Source organism: Cynocephalus volans, chromosome 5 (genome assembly GCF_027409185.1).
Source record: "Cynocephalus volans isolate mCynVol1 chromosome 5, mCynVol1.pri, whole genome shotgun sequence".
Taxonomy (NCBI): domain Eukaryota; kingdom Metazoa; phylum Chordata; class Mammalia; order Dermoptera; family Cynocephalidae; genus Cynocephalus; species Cynocephalus volans.
This window is the reverse complement of record NC_084464.1, coordinates 15,199,624-15,217,943: the sequence shown is the minus strand read 5'-3', so window position 1 is coordinate 15,217,943 and position 18,320 is coordinate 15,199,624. Positions and strand designations below refer to the sequence as shown.

The 18,320-nt window shown below is 44.7% G+C and overlaps 1 protein-coding gene across 1 annotated transcript in view; it reads left to right on the top strand.

Annotated features, from left to right (window-relative positions):
• The first annotated feature begins 987 nt into the window (after positions 1 to 987).
• LY86 (lymphocyte antigen 86) overlaps positions 988 to 18,320 on the top strand; it is a 51,004-nt gene continuing 33,671 nt past the window's right edge. The window contains exon 1 of the mRNA XM_063098424.1: positions 988 to 1,126. Within this exon, the coding sequence (XP_062954494.1) occupies positions 988 to 1,126 (139 nt within the window). The remainder of the gene's footprint in view (positions 1,127 to 18,320) is intronic.

Below are 18,320 nucleotides of genomic sequence, written 5' to 3'. Positions count from 1 at the left end.
GGAAGTAGTTGATTTGTCTTGTGCACTCAGAGAAATACTTTTCCTCCCAAGGGAACTAGTGTTCTCTGTTTCTCCTAAAGTCCGCGGGCCTTGGCTCTGATTCTGGTTCTCCAAGGTGGAGTTGGCATAGGGGTGGGAAGTGGGGTTGAGGAACCCTACGGTGCTGAAGCAGGACAACAGAGGTGCTCGGAAGAAGGAGGACAGAATCTTGGCTTTGAAAAGAAAGTGGAATGTGACATTATTGATCCTACCAGTGCCCAAAACAACTAAGTCAGCCTTAAAGGAAAGGCCCTACCTCCCCCCACTTCCCCACTCCTACCACCAAGCCAAATCCAGAAATACACAGCTCACTTCTCAGGGTTGTTCCCTCCACCTCTTCTCCAGAGATCCCATCTCCTCCTGAAACTGGGTTCCGCTCTGCAGCTGGATGATTCACAGCTGGAGTTTTTAAAGAGTGGAGCCAAAGCCAGAGGAGAGAAAAACACCAATAGGGCAAGAGCCTCATTCCAGATTCCAAATGTCACTGTACAGCCCTCAAAATACCAAACGCTGCCTGCAGGACCAGCTAGGTCCCTGGTCCATGGTGACGTCAGGAGTCTGCGGAGACACGGCTGTAATGGACAGGACGTGGTGGACTGCGCTTTGTCTGTCCCCAGTTCACAGCCCCACCCAGGGGTGGGGGTCAAAGGAGGGCAGTTCTGAGGGGCCTGAGGTGTCACTTGCAGCCTCTTTCCCTGTGAAAATAGAAAATCAACATCTAACCCTAGACCCGGACCAGACTGATCCTGAGGATTCAAGTGCCACAGGCCAGGGGAGCAGTGCTCAAAGGCCTCTGCTCATTGCCTTCCGCTTCTCACGCGCTGCCTGGGGCCTAGAATTTGAGAAGTGAAACCGCACGCCTCCCCCCTCAGGGCAGGGGAGAGGAAGAGCCTTCGGGCCTCTTTATTGGCCTATTATTTTTCTGTTGGTCGCATACAGACCCTCGCCATGAAGGGTTTCACGGCCGCCCTCCTTGTGTGGGCTCTGATTTCTCCCAGCAGTGGTGGTGGCGGCGGTGTCGGGGAAACCTGGCCCACACACGTGGCCTGCAGGGACGGAGGCTTGGAAGTGCTCTACCAGAGTTGTGGTAAGTTCTGTCAAAACAGCCGTTTATGTTTTGGGGGGGGATTAAGGCCCACAGATGTGGCTGCTTAAGTGCTTAGCTGGTGTGGGTGAGGGGAGAGGGGACCATCTGCCAGACACTTTCTCCACCTGCAGCAGGTCTGCGAGGGCCATTGGGAGCCATCAGCAGGGGGGAGGGAGGAGAGGGACAACGGGGACAAGAAAGAGAAAATGAGAGTCTAAATACAGCAATTGACTAATAAAAGGGAACTTCAAAATGCTCATGAAAAAATAGAATTAAAAGATAATACGAATCTGGGCCGGCCCGTGGCTCACTCAGGAGAGTGAGGTGCTGATAACACCAAGGCCACGGGTTCGGATCCTATATAGGGATGGCCGGTTAGCTCACTTGGGTGAGCGTGGTGCTGACAATACCAGGTCAAGGGTTAAGATCCCCTTACCGGTCATCTTTTTAAATAGATAGATAGATAGATACATACATACATACGTACATACATACATAGATAAATAAATAAATAGATACATAAATAGATACATAAATAGATAAATAAATAAGTACATAAATACATAAATAGATAAATAAATACATAAATAGATAAATAGATAGATAGATAGATAATACAAATTTTCCCAATAATTTTTTGAAATACTTTCATACCACAGAGCCTGAAATAAAACAAAATGATCAATAAATCTCCCAAACGATGAAACTTTACCAGTTAAAAATTAGGAAAAGATGCTTCCAACAGGCCCTTCCCCCAAAACACACCTGGCTACCTTTCTAGTTTATGTAGTTTGCAAGTTGAGTGAAAAGATCACTTTTGCCCAAAGAGGAGCTTCCTGTCCTTCCGACACTGCCAGAGCTGGTGTTGTCGTGGTATCACTTGTTAATCCAGCACATACTTTGAGAGCAGCTATCAATGCTAGGGTGTTCTCTGTGCCAGACATAACATAAGTGTTATGGTTTGAATGTGTCCACCCAAAATCATGTGTTGGAAACTTAACTCCCAATGTTGGGAAGTGCCGGCTACTGAGAGGTGATTGGGTCATGAAGGCTCCAGCCTCATGGATGGATTAATGCTGTTATCAAGGGAGTGGGTTCTTCGCAAAAGAGCAACTTTATTTTCTCTTTCTCTCCTGCCTTCTCTTTGCCCTTCTGCCATGTCCTGATGCAGCAAGAAGGCCCTCGTCAGATGCCGGCCCTTGATCTTTGGCTTCCCAGCCTGCAGAACTGTAGGCTAATACCTTTCTGTCCTTATAAATTACCCAGTCTGTGGCATTCTGTTATAGTAACACAAAACAGACTAAGACAGTGAGTGAGACACGCCTGTTACCTCCATGGGCCAATCCTATGTGCCAACAGATAAGTTGCAATCCAATGATGAAGGCAGCCGTCATCAGCGTCTGGTCTGAACCAACCCCTTGGGGTGTGTGTTAGTCTTCTAGGACTGCCATAATGGATTACCACACACTGGATGCCTGAAATAAAAACAATACAAAATTTTTTTAAAAGTTGGCCCCACTACAAGCTGGGGAGTGATAGAGATGTGGCACTTGAGCGACAGCTGATCCTAACAACTGCCACCCACAGAGCTGCCCGGAGGGTCTGGACCGTCAGTCTGGTTGCCAGGGTCATTTGCTCGATTTGACGTCACTCCTTTAAAAAGAACAAACATCGAAGTGCCTCAAAAATGCTTTTAAATAAGTGAAAGAGAATGAGTGGCTGGATGCGGGCAGTGCTGATCTCTCGGGCTCGCTCCTCCCGTGGGCAGGGCGCTGGACCGCTGGCCTCGCGCTCCCTTCAGGTGCGGGATGAGAAGTGGGACTCCAGATGCGTGGCTGTCAGGATCTGTTTTTCCAATTCATCCTCGCACAGAAGGTTGCCACAGCTGCTCTGTCTCTCAGACCTACCTCAGCTTGCAGCTCAGCCTGCGTGTCCACAAGTCACCGCCAGCAGAGGAGGAGGTCTGGGTACACCAGGGAAAGACAAGGACATGTTGCCTGCTGTCTGCAGATGGCCCTGTCCCTGGAGGTGCAGCCGAAGGTCAGAGCCAGCCCTGTTCCAGGCACTGGCAGTGAGGGAATGGAGACCAGTTCTCCTCCGAGAGCAGTGGAAGCCTCAGATGCTTCAGCAGCAGGGGGATGGCGTGTGTGAAGGGCCATAGTGCAGCCAGGTGTCATGAACTGGGGACAGGGTGGTCGAAGAGGGTGGGGTTGGCATCTAAATCTGCTGGGGAAGGAGTCATGAAGCTGACGATGAAGCCTTAAAAATGATAAAAATAGTACTGATACCATGCCCATGTTCATGCAGGTCACCATGCCAAGTGCTTTATATGCATCATTCTCATTTTGCAGAGGTGTAAACTGAGGGGTGGAGATGTTAGGTCACTTTTCCAAGGCCACACAGGTGATCTTGATGACATCACTAGGGGCAGAGAGAAGGCAGGGCATGGAATAAATACTCATGGAGTTAAAACGAATCGATCCTGGCCTGTCACTCCGGAGCGCATGCTCCGAAGCTCCCCGCTGTCGGGAGTCCTGCAGGCAGGCCCCGTGGGGCTGGTGAGGAGAGAAGGGCAGGTTGCCAGGCACAGTGTGTGGAAGTGTGCAGGGGGGCAGCCCAACGGGGTGAGGGCCACACGGGAGATGTGGGCAAGACCCTGAGCCTCAGGCGAGGGTGCATCATCTCCCTCTGTCAAGGAGGAGGTGGCCTTTTGGAAAGAGCCCTCAGGAAGCAGACAGGTACATGGATATTGGATTGGAAGCTGTTTGAGGCTGGAAACAGGGTTTTTAAACAAACAGAAGCTTGAGAGTTGGAGCCAGAATCATTTCAACAGCCTTTGCATCAGGCAGAGTCTGGTGGTCCACTTTGAGGTCAGCAGAAAGGAAAGCAGTGTCCTGGGAGCTTCTGCAGGATGGGCCCTGCCCACCTCCTGAGAGCCTTGGAGCCATTGGGGCCCAGATGGAGACGGGGCCCCCTTCTGCTGTGGGATTTTCGGAGGCAGCCCCGCCCAGCCCAGCGTGCAGCTCCCTGCAGGGATCCAGCCTGGCACCCAGACACCCCCTGCGCCCTGGGGCTCCTGGGATCCTACTCTGCACCAGATGTGGGAGGGTCCTCTCACAAAATAAAGGAGCCATTGTTTTCTAAGTTAGCCGTCATTCTCCTCCTCTCCTCTCATTTTGCAATTTTAGTGTGTTTGAGGGAGGGGACCTTAGCCTGGAAACTGTTCTGAATAATACAAAAATGCTGGGGGAGAAGGAAGGAGGCTGACCAGCAGTTACTGGGCTCTGAAAACTGACCGGGCAGTGAGCAAAATTTTCTGAAAAAGCAGAACTCCCGCCCTGTCCAACCATTAGTGCCACAGCAAAGAAGAGAGCTACGGTCTCTACCAAAGCAAAAGGGGGGCAAATGCAGTCAAGGGGCCTCTCCTCTGCTAAATCACAGCACAATCCCCACCCACACACACTCTCCAGATGAATTTATTTACACGCTGCCTCTAGTGCACAAAGCTCCGGGGTAGACTACAGAAACACATGTGACTGGGAGAGGAAGTGGCAGGAGTGGGAGAAGCAGGGTGAGGGAGGGAGGAAGGGAGCATGCTGGGGACTGAATGCTCATTGTACCCCCAAATCCATCTGTTAATGCCCAGCACCCAGTGTGATGGTGTTAGGGGTTGGGGCCTTCAGGAGGTGATTAGGTCATGAGGGTGGAGCCCTCACTAATGGTGATGGGATTAGTGCCCTTCTAAGAAGAGGCCCCAGAGAGTTCACTCTCTTTCTGCCAGGTGTAGACACAGCAAGAAGGCAGCCATCTGTAAACTAGGAACTGGACCCTGATGGCACCCTGACCTCAGACTTCCAGCCTGCAGAACTGTGGCGAGTAAATGTTTGCTATTTAAGCCCCCAGTCCACAGTAATGCAGTCTGAGCAGGATAAGGGGATAATAAAGGCAGGGGGTCAGGACGCATGCAGCAGAGGAGGCCCACGGGGGATAAGAGCTCAGGGTCTGGAGTCAGCCTGCCTCATTCACATCCTTGGGCAGTTCTCTCTGGTCTCATATCCTTGCTTGTAAAGTGGATGTACTAGTTTCCTATGGCTGCTGTAACAAGTGTGAGAAATGCCCTCACCAGTCCAATGCCAAAGAATGGACACAGAGACACAAGGTACTGCAAAGCGAGACTTTAATAACAGCCTTGCAAGGTCCAGGTGTCTGTGAATGGGATAGGCATGCCCGAAATGGTTACATCTGTTACATCAAGCAATTTATCCCATACTGTGCAAGTCCCTCCCCCCAGTTCCTCATTGGCTGAGTACTATGGGATGCATGATCTTTCCTAACAAAGCCTAAGATTTATTACCCCCTTGCAAGGAATTCCTTTGTCTGGAGCTTAGGACAAGCCCATGAAAAAGGCCCACTAAAGCCCTGTGACGGGAGAAATACCAGGAAATGAAGAAAACAAAAGGGGCTAGTAACTAATTACCATCTCAAGGAGAGCCTTATCTTTTCAGAGACCCTTCAGGAATGGGCTGGACCAGTCAGACAACCTTCGGGCTGAGCCTTTTAAATACCTCTCAGTGAAACACCCTCAGATAAGTCATTTCTGAAAATGAATCACTTAGATTGTTTTCTTACAACAAGTTTCCACTTGGTGGCTTAAAACAATGCACATTTATTTGCTCAGAATTCTGGGGTCAGAAGTCCAAAGTCAGCCTCACTGGGTCAAGGTGTTGGCAGCTACCCCGGAATCTCAAGGGGAAAATCCATTCCCTCACCTTTTCCAGCACATACAGCCACATTCCTCAGCTCATGGCCTCCTCCCCCATCTCCAAAGCCATCTTGCTTCAGCTGTCACATTGCTTCCTTGCTCTGTGTCAAATCTCCCTCTGCCTCCTTCCTGTAAGGACATTTGTGATTAAGATAATCTCTCCAACTCCAGATCATTAATCACATCTGCAAAATCCCTTTTGCCATATGAGGTAACATTCACAGTTTCCAGGGATTAGGACATGGATATTTTGGGGACCATTATTCAGCCCACTATAGCAGAGATAATATTTTACCCGTGTCACGGAGCAGTGGGAGGATTATGTAAAAAGGACTGCACCATGTCTACATTTCTTAGCCATGTCTACCAAGTTCTCTTTTGTGGCAAGGTGGTATCTGAAATGACATCTCCCAAACTAAAAGAAGCAAATGAATGGGGCATTTGCTTACCCTTAAGAACAATGTATTTTACAGTCAGAATCCTCCTGTGCAGTTGGTATACTTGTGTCCTAGGGAATCCCGATTCCCATATCCAACAGCAGTTTCCTCTGTGGAGCAGTTGGTAAGTGCGGAAAGGAGGAGGAGCCTACCTCAGGCTGTATGGTGAGGGCTGGGGTGTCCCCTGTGGGATCTGGCCATCCCCAGGAAGCTTTGGGGGTCAGGTTACCATGGCATCCTGTGACCATGCTTCAAACTTGCCATCAACTCCTCTCCTTGAAGGCAATCGGCTGTGTCCACATCTGCTGAAATAAGTTTCTCATGTTGCTGAAGATTGCTACAGGGCGAGCACTTTATCTGACCTCCAAAAAGTCTCTTGATTACAAAGTCTAAATCCAGTCACATGCACCTGAATAATCCATCAAGATAGTCAAACAGGACAATTAGTTAGACTTTAATGCAAAGCAATGCTGGCAGCATCTCTTCCAAGAGAGGGTAAACCGTAAATGACCTACCCACACAGCAGAGTGAACAAGGTGTGTTCATAAAATGTGCATAGAAAAATTTTTAAAAGCTACCCTTGGAGGAGAGGCATGGGGGAAAAAAACTACTTTTCCCAAAACCTAGTAATTCTGAGGAAAATGAAGCATAAAACAACCACAAAAAAAACAATATCAAAAAAAAGAAAAAAACATCATGGGCCATATAGTCATTTAGTAACACTTTCAAATCTTGCACACGGAAAGCAATTTCTTTCTTAGTTTCTTCCCCTGGATTAACAAGACTATAAAACTGAACAATTAAGGAAAAGCAGACAAGTAGCTAGAGACGAAGATGCACATGCAGAGACATAACTTTGGGCATGCGGGACTGAACAGCTGGCTGCCTTGAGCAGGGCGGGGCCTTTTGGCCTAAATTTAAAGACAGGAAGTTGATCAAGAAACACAAGAATGACAACAATGAGGTGCAGATTTTAAAAACGAAAGATAAAAGCGAACGGGTGCCAGAAAGGAAGCAAACCATGCAGGTGTGCTCCTGCGACCAAGCCACTGGGATCCTCCGGCTTCCATTTGGGGGTAACCACTTGACAGCCAAACCTCCAGAGCGGTGTTAATTCTCCTGAGCACTTTTTAAAGGAAATGCTAAGGAACTTAGTGAATAGGGACCTAGAGAAGGGAGAAAACAAGAGTCTGTGGTTCTGAGGAGGCCTCTTCTGCAGGTAAGAAATGTCTTGCAGATGCTGTTCCCTGCCCTTTCCATCCTCAGGTGAAATCGCTACAGGCAGCTCTGCTCTTGTTTTGGGAGGAGAATCTCTGGAGAGGTAGGGGTGGGGAGGGCTGACCTCCAGCTCAGCAGCTGTTTTTGCAGAAACTACAGCACAGACACTCCCCAAAGCAGCCCCAAGCGTGAGGTCCCGGGCTTGGCTTCAGACCCAGGCCTGCGTTAGAGTGTGTGCAGGGATGAGCGAAGCTTTTATTTTTTCTCTAGAGGCTGAGGAAAATGAAGGTGAAAAAGCATATTCCCAGCTCCAGCTGGCAGAGCCCATGGGCGCCAGCTCCCAGTAATGAAGGCACATCTCTCTGGGAGAGGTCATCAGTCCTGATGAGAGCAGTCAGAAGGCACAGAGCAGGGCCAGGGCTGGTGATGTACATGGAGGCAGGTGCACCCTCCAAAACCCAAACAACAGGCGGGGGATTTTCACTGAAAGAAAAGGGTGACTCTCCAAGAACTGTGTGACATCCCCACTGGAGTTTGTTCCTTTCCTGGGATGCCTTGTAAGGTAACATCCGAGGTCCCTGATCCGGGAGCTTTGTTCTGGGGCTCTAGAAAAACCCTAGCAGGAAACAAGTGTTTGCACATTCATCTGTGTGAGGCTGGTGGGTAATTAGTGTGCCGTGGGCAACATGCACAGCAGCCCTGCCAGCCAGAAAAACATCATTGTGTGTCCCTTCTTGAAATTCTGAGCCAGTTCCGCCTCCAGTGCCTGTCCACCTTCAGAACAGGAGTGAATGGAAACCACCCCAACGGCTAAGAGAAAAAAGGATCCCCAGCCCAGAAATCCCTGCTGGCCTTTCCAAGCACAATTTATAGTCTGAGATTCACACAGGCTGCCAGCTCAGCCAGAGAGCTGTCAAAGAGCTTCCTTTGAAACCTGATGTCGCCTCTTCTGGCCAGATGGTAACTACATCAGCCCCAAGTGGGAAATCCAGAAGAGAACTACCAGGATTCCCTTTGCCTTTTAACCACTACAATCCTTTCCCAAAGCTGGGATCTTTCCTATTCAAAGGGCTTCTCTGTGTGTTTCAGTGCTCAATTTCGTCTTATCCTGTATTTTTAAAATATCCCTTTAAACAATTAAACATTACTTACACAACTAAGGAATCAAAATTTTGTAAACTTGACAAATTTATTTTTTGCAGACATGGGTACATTGGCCACAGCATTTACTCTTACCTATAGTCTCATACCTTCCTGGGATTATAGTAATACTTACTTCAGTATTCTTCTAGGTGTCTAGCATGCTCCAGACCAAAAATAAAGACTATCACCTCAGATCAGCTGAGGATGCAGGCTTTTTTAAATTGAAGTTTTATTTGTTTATTTTGAATTGACAAGTAATAATTGTACATATATATGGGGTACAGAGTAATATTTTTATACGTATATTTTTATATGTATACATTATGTGATGATCAGATAAGGTTAATTAGCATATCCATCATTTCTTTGTGATGAGAACATTTGAACTCCTCTCTTCTAGCCATTTGAAAATATATAATAAGTTATTGTTGATTATAGACACCTAGTGCTACTATAGAATACTAGCACTTATTCTTCCTGTGCAGCTATAATTTTGCATCCGTTTTGAGTTACCAACAAATTGATTCTGGGGTTGGCAGCCAGAGAGCAAGCTGAGTTCTCTTTACTTAAACTTTACCTGTATATTTTCAAGACTTTTTCAGCCCCTTCTTTTCACAAAGCTTCCTCTGTCTTACTGCTTGTTCCTCAGATGCTGTGCTTTTTAAGTCGTGCTGGATCATTGTCTTGTAATTCACTGTCCTACCATTATTGTATATTGACCTGGTCTGTTAGTGTCATTGGAAACTTACGCCTGCTGTGGTCACTTCAACATATAATTGGAAGGGTCACTTAGAGGAGGTGATGGATTTTGTGTGCAGAGTTAAGGGTCATCTCTACAACATTTAGCTAACTCATCATCTCAGAACATAGCATGGAAATGTCTTTCTGCTTGTATGCTCTATACGATTGCTGGAGCTCTGGCTTTCTACCTAATTTTTATATGGGATCACTTGAGCTGATCTCTTCTTCTGTTCTCTTTTTTTCCTAGATGATTTGGCTCATTCACAACTCTTGGTCCTCACTCCTACTTACTTACAAAGATAGAGAAAACTACATAGATGTCTCTGGTCTATCCATATGGGTGAAAATACTCTGAGTCTCTAAATAACTAAGGAGGAGGCTTCTTGCTCATCTAGCACTTGGGACATGACCCAATTTCCTTCCCATCTTTGGTATCACCCAGACATGCCTGCTGAGTAATTCTTAGAGACGGAATCACGGAGATGAGTTCTTTAAGAGCTCAAAACAGGCACTGTCTCTCCTCCTATTCCCAGCCCCCGCCTGGCATTCTTAATGCCTTTTGCCCCAGCCAGCACAGGAGATGATGCCTGAGGGCCTCCTCCTGCCCAGCCCCCTGTCTGTCCCCTGGACTGGCTGTTTATACTTCCATGGCCAGTGTAGTTGGGAGGACTTTGGTCCTTCCAGTTGCAGTTCTCAGTAGCTGTGGAGGACAGGGCAGCATGCCCTGGAAGGGGTGAGGTGGCCAGAGCTGTGCCTGGGTGTCAGCATGATGTCCTGTGAGGCAGAGTAATGGGTTTTTGACAGACTGCCTGTGGCTTCTGCTGAAACACTGGGGAGTCGGGCAGTGTCACATGGCAGCCTGTTTCTCCACAAGTCTGGCGTTCTGAGAGCACCTACAAAGGGGTCAGCATTCTGTGGTCCCTGCCCACAGGCAGACTGAGGTCTCCTATAAATTGGAAAATATTCAGCCAGGCAGAACCTCAGGGCTTCAACCCAAGCACCCCTTGTGCAGAAGAAGAGCCTCTGAGCCAGAAATGTCTATGTGTCTTATCCATGGTCACAAAGCCGCTAGTGGCAGCACCCTCCCAGGCAAGCACTGCTTCTCTTCAAACTTAACAACCATCATGTGAACTCACCCAATTTCAGGCCAAAAGTACAGCAAACCAAGGTCAGATTCTTTCCTTCATACCCACACCCCAAAATGTGGAGGATCCTCTCTCTACACAGCCCTTCTCTTGGTGCGATTTGCTACATCCCTTCTTGCCAGGCACCTATAAACTGAGGGCCTTTGCATATACTAAAGAGCCGTAGGGGCTCACTTATAATATTGCAAGGACCATAAATTAACCCAATTTCCACTGTTTCCAATAGCTCCATGCATCTATTATTGCAGACTTTACATAGAAATGACATATTTTCATAGAGCAGTGAAAGCAAGAGCTTGTTTAGAGTAAGAGCTGCCTCCTTCTATGATATGAGCCTCATTAAGGACTCTAATGGCATTTATTAAACAGATAATGACGGGGATACTTGACAAAAATGTGACAGGTCACATGGGTCCTTAGAGCCCAAAAGCTTGATGCCAGCAGCCTGCTGCTCTGGTCATCTCTTCATTGTGGCAAAGCTTGCTATATGCAACCAACTTCAGCCATTGGGTAAATGCCGAAATCACCCCAGCCCCATCCAGCAGGACCATCTGCCTTGGGTCTGGAGCACTAGATGGAGGATACTCCAAGAGGGAAGTACTAGGAGCCTCAAGTCCAACTCTGCAGAGGATAAATTCTAGCCTGGCCTACACTGAGCAGTTTGGAATCAACAGAGTGGACAGCAGGCAGGAAGATCATTTTTCCAGAGTGAATAATAGCTTTTCCACCTCACACTTGGCTTTTATTTTAACCAAATTAAAGGTCAATCCATGTGTAAATAAGTGTACGTGTTTCCAAAAAATACCTGAGAAGATAATTGCCAGTGGATCAGGGTTTACTTAAACTAGTGGTTGAACAGAGCCCAGGCTTGTTAGTGACTATCAAGTGTCCTAACAAAAGTGTGTTTGAGGTTTCAGAGCCAGTGCCTTGGGTTGAATGTCCCCCCAAAGCTCAATTCCCACTGTAACTGTTGAGGATGAGACATCCTATTATAGTAATTGAAAGGTGGGGCCTTGAAAAGGTGATTAGATTCTGAGGACCATGACCATGAGTCAAGGGTATGTTTCTGAGGGCTTTAGAAGGAGAGTGCAGGAGGAGCTATCTCTCTGCTCTGCCATTTTCTGCCATGTGAGACCCCTGGGCCACTGTCACCATCACCAAGACCCTCACCAGATGTGTTCCCTGGACTTTGGACTTCCCAGCCTATGAAACTATAAGCAATAAATTTCATTTTCTCATAAATCACCCAGTTCTGTGTATTTTGTTATAAGCAACAGAAACAGAATAATACAGCCGATAACCAAAACAATAAGCAGGAGCCTCCCATAAAAACATCACCTGGTCTCAGGGTCTCAGCAATGCTTCCTTCCTGGGAGCGTGAATCTTCAGAATTCTGGAAAGCGGTGGTGGAAGAGCAAGTAAGAGAGAGAAGGCCACAGTTACCTTCCTGCACAATTATGGTCAGCTCCCACATTTGCTCATGCCTGAAGATGCAAGACAATGGTCAAAAATGCAAACACCCTCATGGAAAAGGCAAGTAATGAATGGAGAGGGTCAGCTGTAATTTACAATAGAAAATGACCAGGGCTGTGGCACCTGCCTCAGCTCAAGAGGGAAGCTGGTGTGTTGCTCCCTCAGATTGCCATTTGGGGTTATGGGACTGTCATGCCCAAACTCCTAATTTTCCAAAAAGAAACTAGAGTTTCTAGTCTGAAAATTCAACTTCCTAATTCATAAATATGGCAACTAGTCAAAGTGTTTTTAAACATTGTGCAGGCCAAGAAAATCCATCTGAAAGCTGGGAGCAATACTGGGGCCACGAGTTTGCAGCCTCTGCTGTGGAGGGGAGAGTTTAGTTGGATCACATGTCATGCCCTTTATGCCACCCCAACCCTGCCACCTTCCCCTCCTTGCATCAAAGCATCACCAAGAAACTTTTTTTTTTTTTGGTGGCTGGCCTGTATGGGGATCTGAACCATTGATGGTGGTGCTCTAACGCCACACTCTAACTAACCAGGCTGACCACCAGCCCTAAGAATCATCTTGCAGTTCAGTTTTACCATCTTCACCACTCTGTGTCAAAGTGGCATCACACGTGAATCCCCAGGAATGCTCAATATATAATAGTTATGTATCCACTTGTTCAATCTGGAATATTCTTACCAGCCCAAAAACCAAGATTCTAGTATGTCCACTTCATGCTAGCCCCAACACCATCTGAACACCTGGAACTACTAGTTAGATTTGGTGCCAATTTTGACGCAAATCTTAAAATGCTTCTCGATACCTACAATCACTAAAATATGTATTTCCAGAAGAGAGCAGAACACAAGAAAGCTGGCATGAATTGCTCTGGAGATGAAACCATATCTGGTTGGTCTTAGTGCAGTGTACATAGTCCATACTCAATACAACCAGGAGGATTGTTTTCGGTGGTGCTTTAGTTTAGAGACGTCTCAGAAATGGACCCTGGCACAAGGAATTGAGTACAAATTTGTCTGAAAAATGATTCTGGAAGCATCAGTAGAGGAGTGAAGAAGGGAGACAGAAAAGAAAAGGCAGCCAACCCAGGTCACTGTGGTGGGCAACCAGGACTTGGTGCTTCTGGGGACCTCAGGGAGCCCCTGTGGAACATGCCTTAGAGATGTCACATCTGAAGGTGGGAAAAACTGGGGTACTAATCTATCAACTCTCATCTGTTATTTGCTTAGAGCTGCTCCTAGAGCCACTAACTCTCACACCTCTGGTCCAACTGTGTATTGGACAAGCTTGCTCCCACATCTAGAGAAAGTCTTCAAGCAGAGAGCCATAGGTGTTTGCAGGAAGAAATCTTTCATGACAATAGATGCCTGTCTTAGTCCATTCAGGCAGCTAAAAAAAAAAAAAAAAAAAAAAAAAAACGTAGACTGGTTAACTCATAAGCAGAAACTTATTTCTCACAGTTCTGGAGTCTGAGATCAAGATGCCAGTATGGTCCAGTTTTGGTGAGGGCCCTTCTGGGTTGCAGACTGCTGACTTTTCCTCATGTCCTCATGTGGCAGAAAGAGGGTCAGAGAGTTCTCTGAGGTCTCTTTTTAAGGGAACTAATCCCATTTATGAGGGTGACCTCGTGACTTAATCACCTCCTAAAGTTCCCATCTTTTAATAGTATTGCATTGGGGACTATGTTTCAATATGTAAATTGGGGTAGGGGAGCAAGCATTCAGATCATAGCAACCTGCTACAGTGTTTTTGTGAATTTGGATTTCTAATATACATGAAAGCGTTCATGAACAGGACATGGGCAAAAGAGAGATCAAGATAGTCCACAAAAAGTGACCTATGCACCTAGGGGAACTTAATGGAGTGGGCAATCTTCTGGTCTACATATCATGAAAAACTGTGTTGCTATAAAATATCTGAAATAATGAATAAAATGTGACACAAATCTTTTAAAATGTATAGTATAGCTGAACTTGCAAGAACTGATGGGAGGTCTCCAGGAGCCAAAATAAAGAGTAAGCCAAAAAAGCAGGAAGCCAACACTGAAGTTTGTCTGCTCTCAAAAAATTATCACCCTCCATAAACCAGAACTTAGGCTCTGATGGTTGTGCAGGAGTTTGGCAACAATGCTCTGCACCACGCAAGACAGAAAGTTGATCCTTCTGTGAAGCTATGACAACATTCTAAGAGTTATAGTCATGGGCTGAGGGGGAGGAGTGAGGGGGCAGTGGATTTAAAAAATACACTATTAAGCAAAACAGAAGACAAGGAAACTTAACTAACTCTGCCTGGTCTCTAGACAAAATAAGTTTTCCATAGAATTAGTAGCTTTGGACATGATATCGTACAGGTTTGATGCTCAAATTTATATACCACCTTCATGGTTCAGGAAATCTTAAGCCTAGAAATGAAATTAAATTGGAGCATCTGAGCCTATTGGCAAAAATAAATGTTAATCAACTGTGGAGAAACGCACACTCTCAATTCATGTTTCACTGAATTTCTAAAGATTAAATGAGCTCCCAATCCAAAATTTAAGAATACAAGGAAATAAAGCACCATGAGGGAGAGTCAGCAGAAAACCCAAACAGTAGAAGTATACCCCCAAATAAATTAGATTTTGGAAACATAACATAGAGAATATAAAAGAAGAATGTGTGACTTGCTTAAAAAAAAAAAAAAAAAAGGAGGGAATCCAAAACATGAGTGAGGAAAAATAGAATATCAAAACAAAAAAACAAAAAAAACCACCTGGGAAGACTTGAAAAAGAATATAATAAATAAATGGAATGTTTAATTGTTGACATAAAAAGTAAAAATTAAACGATGGTTAAGTTGAAACACAGATTTTAAAATAGTTCAAGAGAGAACTAGTGAACTGGATGAAAGATCTGGAGCTATTACTAAAAATGTATCAAAGAAAATAAAGAAATGAAAAATATAAGTTATAGCTACAAAATAAAATAGAGAAAATGGGGAAAAGGAAATTTATGAAGAAAAAATGCTGGAAATTGCTCAGAACTGTGAAAGACATGAATCCTCATGTTCACTAAACACAATTCCCATACAGATTCATAAAAGGAATTCCACAATTAGAACAGAGTAAAACCACAAATCACCAAAAGGAAAAAACTGGTATAATTAGCAAGAGAAATTACCTAACAAGAAATTGTATTTAGACTGACAGCAGATTTTCAAATGGCCACAGCAATATACCCAGAGAAAAGAGAAAATAACAATCAACCTAGAAGTTTAGATACAGCTAAAAGTCATTCAATAACAAGTGAATTAAGGACTTTTTGGATAAACAAAATCTAGAGTTTTCCACTAAAACACTCTCACTAAAGGAACTTAAAAGGGTACTTCAGAATGAAATAAAATGATCCCAGAACTAAGTTCTGAGATGCAAGATGGAATGGCCAGTAAAGAATTGGCAAATTTTAACAAGTGATGAAAGTAAAGATGACAATATCTAATTGGGAACAGGAATGTATTCATTTTCTATTGCTGCATAAAAAGTTGCCCTAAAATTTAGCAGCTTTAAACAACAAACATTATCATCTCGCAATTTTTTCCCCCTCTGGGGCAGGAATTTGGATGTGGCTTAGTTGGGCATCTCTGACACAGGGGGATCGAGGTAAGTGAGCTACAGTCATCTCTAAGCAAGGCTGGGGGAGGATCTGTTTCCAAACTCACATGAGTACGTGGCTACGGACAGGCCTCCCTTGGAAGATCCCCTCCCAAGTGCACTCACGTGGCTGTTAGCAGGATTCAGGTGCTCAATGGCCACTGGCCAGAGAATCAGTTCCCGTCCAAGCGGGCCGCTTCGCAGGGCTACTTACAACATGGTAACGTGCTTCCCCCAGAGTAAGGGCTCTAAAGAAGAGAGTAAAAGAGGGCAAGAAAGATTGATGTCATAGTCTTTTTGTAGCCTACTCTCAGAAGCAACATTCCAACACTTTTGCCACTGCTGCCTAGAAGCAAGGCACTGAGCCATTTAAGATGAGGGATTTACACAAGGGCACAAATGTCAGGAAGAGGGATCATTGGGGGCCATATGGGAGGCTTCCTAACATGAGGGGATGGTAGAGCACAAAGAAAATAACAGTGCATGGAAGAGGGGCTGGCGATTGAACGTAAAGCATTCTGATGTCCTTGTCCTTGTCCACATATTTTTCAGGAAAGAGAATAAAGACAATGTTTAGCTACAAAGATGAAAAAGTTTTAGAGATTTGTTGCACTACGATGTGAATATGCTTAATGAACACTATCAAACTATACACTTGGAAATGGTTAAGATGGTAAATTTAATGTCATGTGTCTTTTACTGCAATAAAAATAAACAAATACATACATGCATACATACATTCATACATACCAAGGGGGGAAAAAACTTTAAAAAAAGATAAACTTTAAGCTTCATTAAGTAACATATTCATGTGAAAATTTCAAAGGTAACAACTATAAGACTAGAAATACAGTATGTAATTTCCAAACTAGTAAAAGAAAAAAAAAAATTAAAATACTCCATGTATTAGTCCACTTCTGCTGCTTATAACAAAATACACAGAACTGGGTGATATACAAAGAAAATGGAATTTATTGCTTACATTTTCAGAGGCTGGAAGTCCAATGTCCAGGGAGCATGTCTGGTGAAGGCTTCTTTTGGTGATGACTTCAGTGACAGCAGGGTATCACATTGTGAAAAATGGTGGAGAAGACAGAGACAGACAGACAGACTCTCCTCTCCTTTTAAAGCCCTCAGAACCACGCCCCTGACCACCATTTTTAATCCATTCACTACTGCACAGTCCTACAACCCAATCACCTCTTCAAGGCTCCACCTTTCAATTACCATAATAGGATTTCCCACCCTCTTAACAGTCTCAGTGGGAGCTAAGTTTCTAATACATAAAACTGGGGGACACAATTCAAGCTTCAATGAGTTTGGGGGGGACATAATTCAATCCACTACGCTCCAATCAATCCAAAAGAGTACTGGAAAGGAGGGAGGAAAAGGTATGTATTAGTCCATTTCTGTTGTTTAAAACAGAATACCTGAAACTGGGTAATTTACAAAGAAATTGAGTTTATTTCTTACAGTTTTGGAGGCTGGGAAGTCCAAAGTCCAGGGAGCACATCTGGTGAGGGCCATCTTCTTGGTGGTGACTCTCCACAGCAATGCAGGGTGTCACCTGGTGAGATGGGTTTAGAAGGAGAGCTAACCTGCTCACTCCCTCTCCTTATAAAGCCATCAGAACTAGGCCCATGATAACTTATTACTCCATGAGTGGGTCAATTCACGAGGGCACAGTCCTCACAGTCTAAGTACCTCTTATAGGCCGCACCTTTCAAATACAATAATTGGATTTCCCACCCTCTTAACACTGTTACAATGTGGGTCAAGTTTCTAATGCATAAACTTTTAGAGGACACATTTGTCCTATAGCGGAGCATAAAAGAAAGAAAACCCAAAATTAAATGAGAAATAATTATAAAGATATCAGAAGTCCTAATAAATATAAATTGACTAAATTAACCTGATTTAAAAAAAAAAAAATGTCAGACTGCACTTTAAAAATCGGCTATCTGCTCTTTAAAGAAGTACATCTAAAATAAAGATCTGCAGTGCACATTATATTTAATGGCAAAACGTTGGAAGCCATTCCCTTTAAAATCAAGAATGAGACAAGAATTCCCATCATTGTCATTTCTGTTCAACATTGTACTGAAAGCCCTCACCAGCACAGTTAGACCAAAACAAAAAAAAAAAAAAAAAAAAAAAAAGACAATTTTAAGGATTTGAAAGGAAGAAACAAAAATGTTACTACGTGCATACAATATGTGTCTACGCAGAAAATCCTAATTTGCAAATTACTGGAATTAATACAATTCGAATTAACAATTTATTGTGGGACCAATGTATTGCATTATTCCAGAAACCAGTTAGAATGGGTTGTTTCAGTTGATTCGTTTTCATGGCTGTAGAGTATACCATTACACGTATAGACTGCAATGGAATCCCTTCTCCTTTTGATGAATATTTAGGTTTCTTCCAGTTTGTTGCAATTACAAACTGCTGCAAACATCTGTTATTTCTGTCTCCTATGTCAGAAAATGTTTCCCAGCCCAGGACTTTTCTTTCTCCGCTGCTCTGAAGCATAAGCCCTAGTGTTGTCAATTTCGTCTAGTAATGTTTCCATACACACTAAGAGTTTTTAAATGTTATGTCCCAAAAACACATGCACAGATGGCAAGAAAAGGCT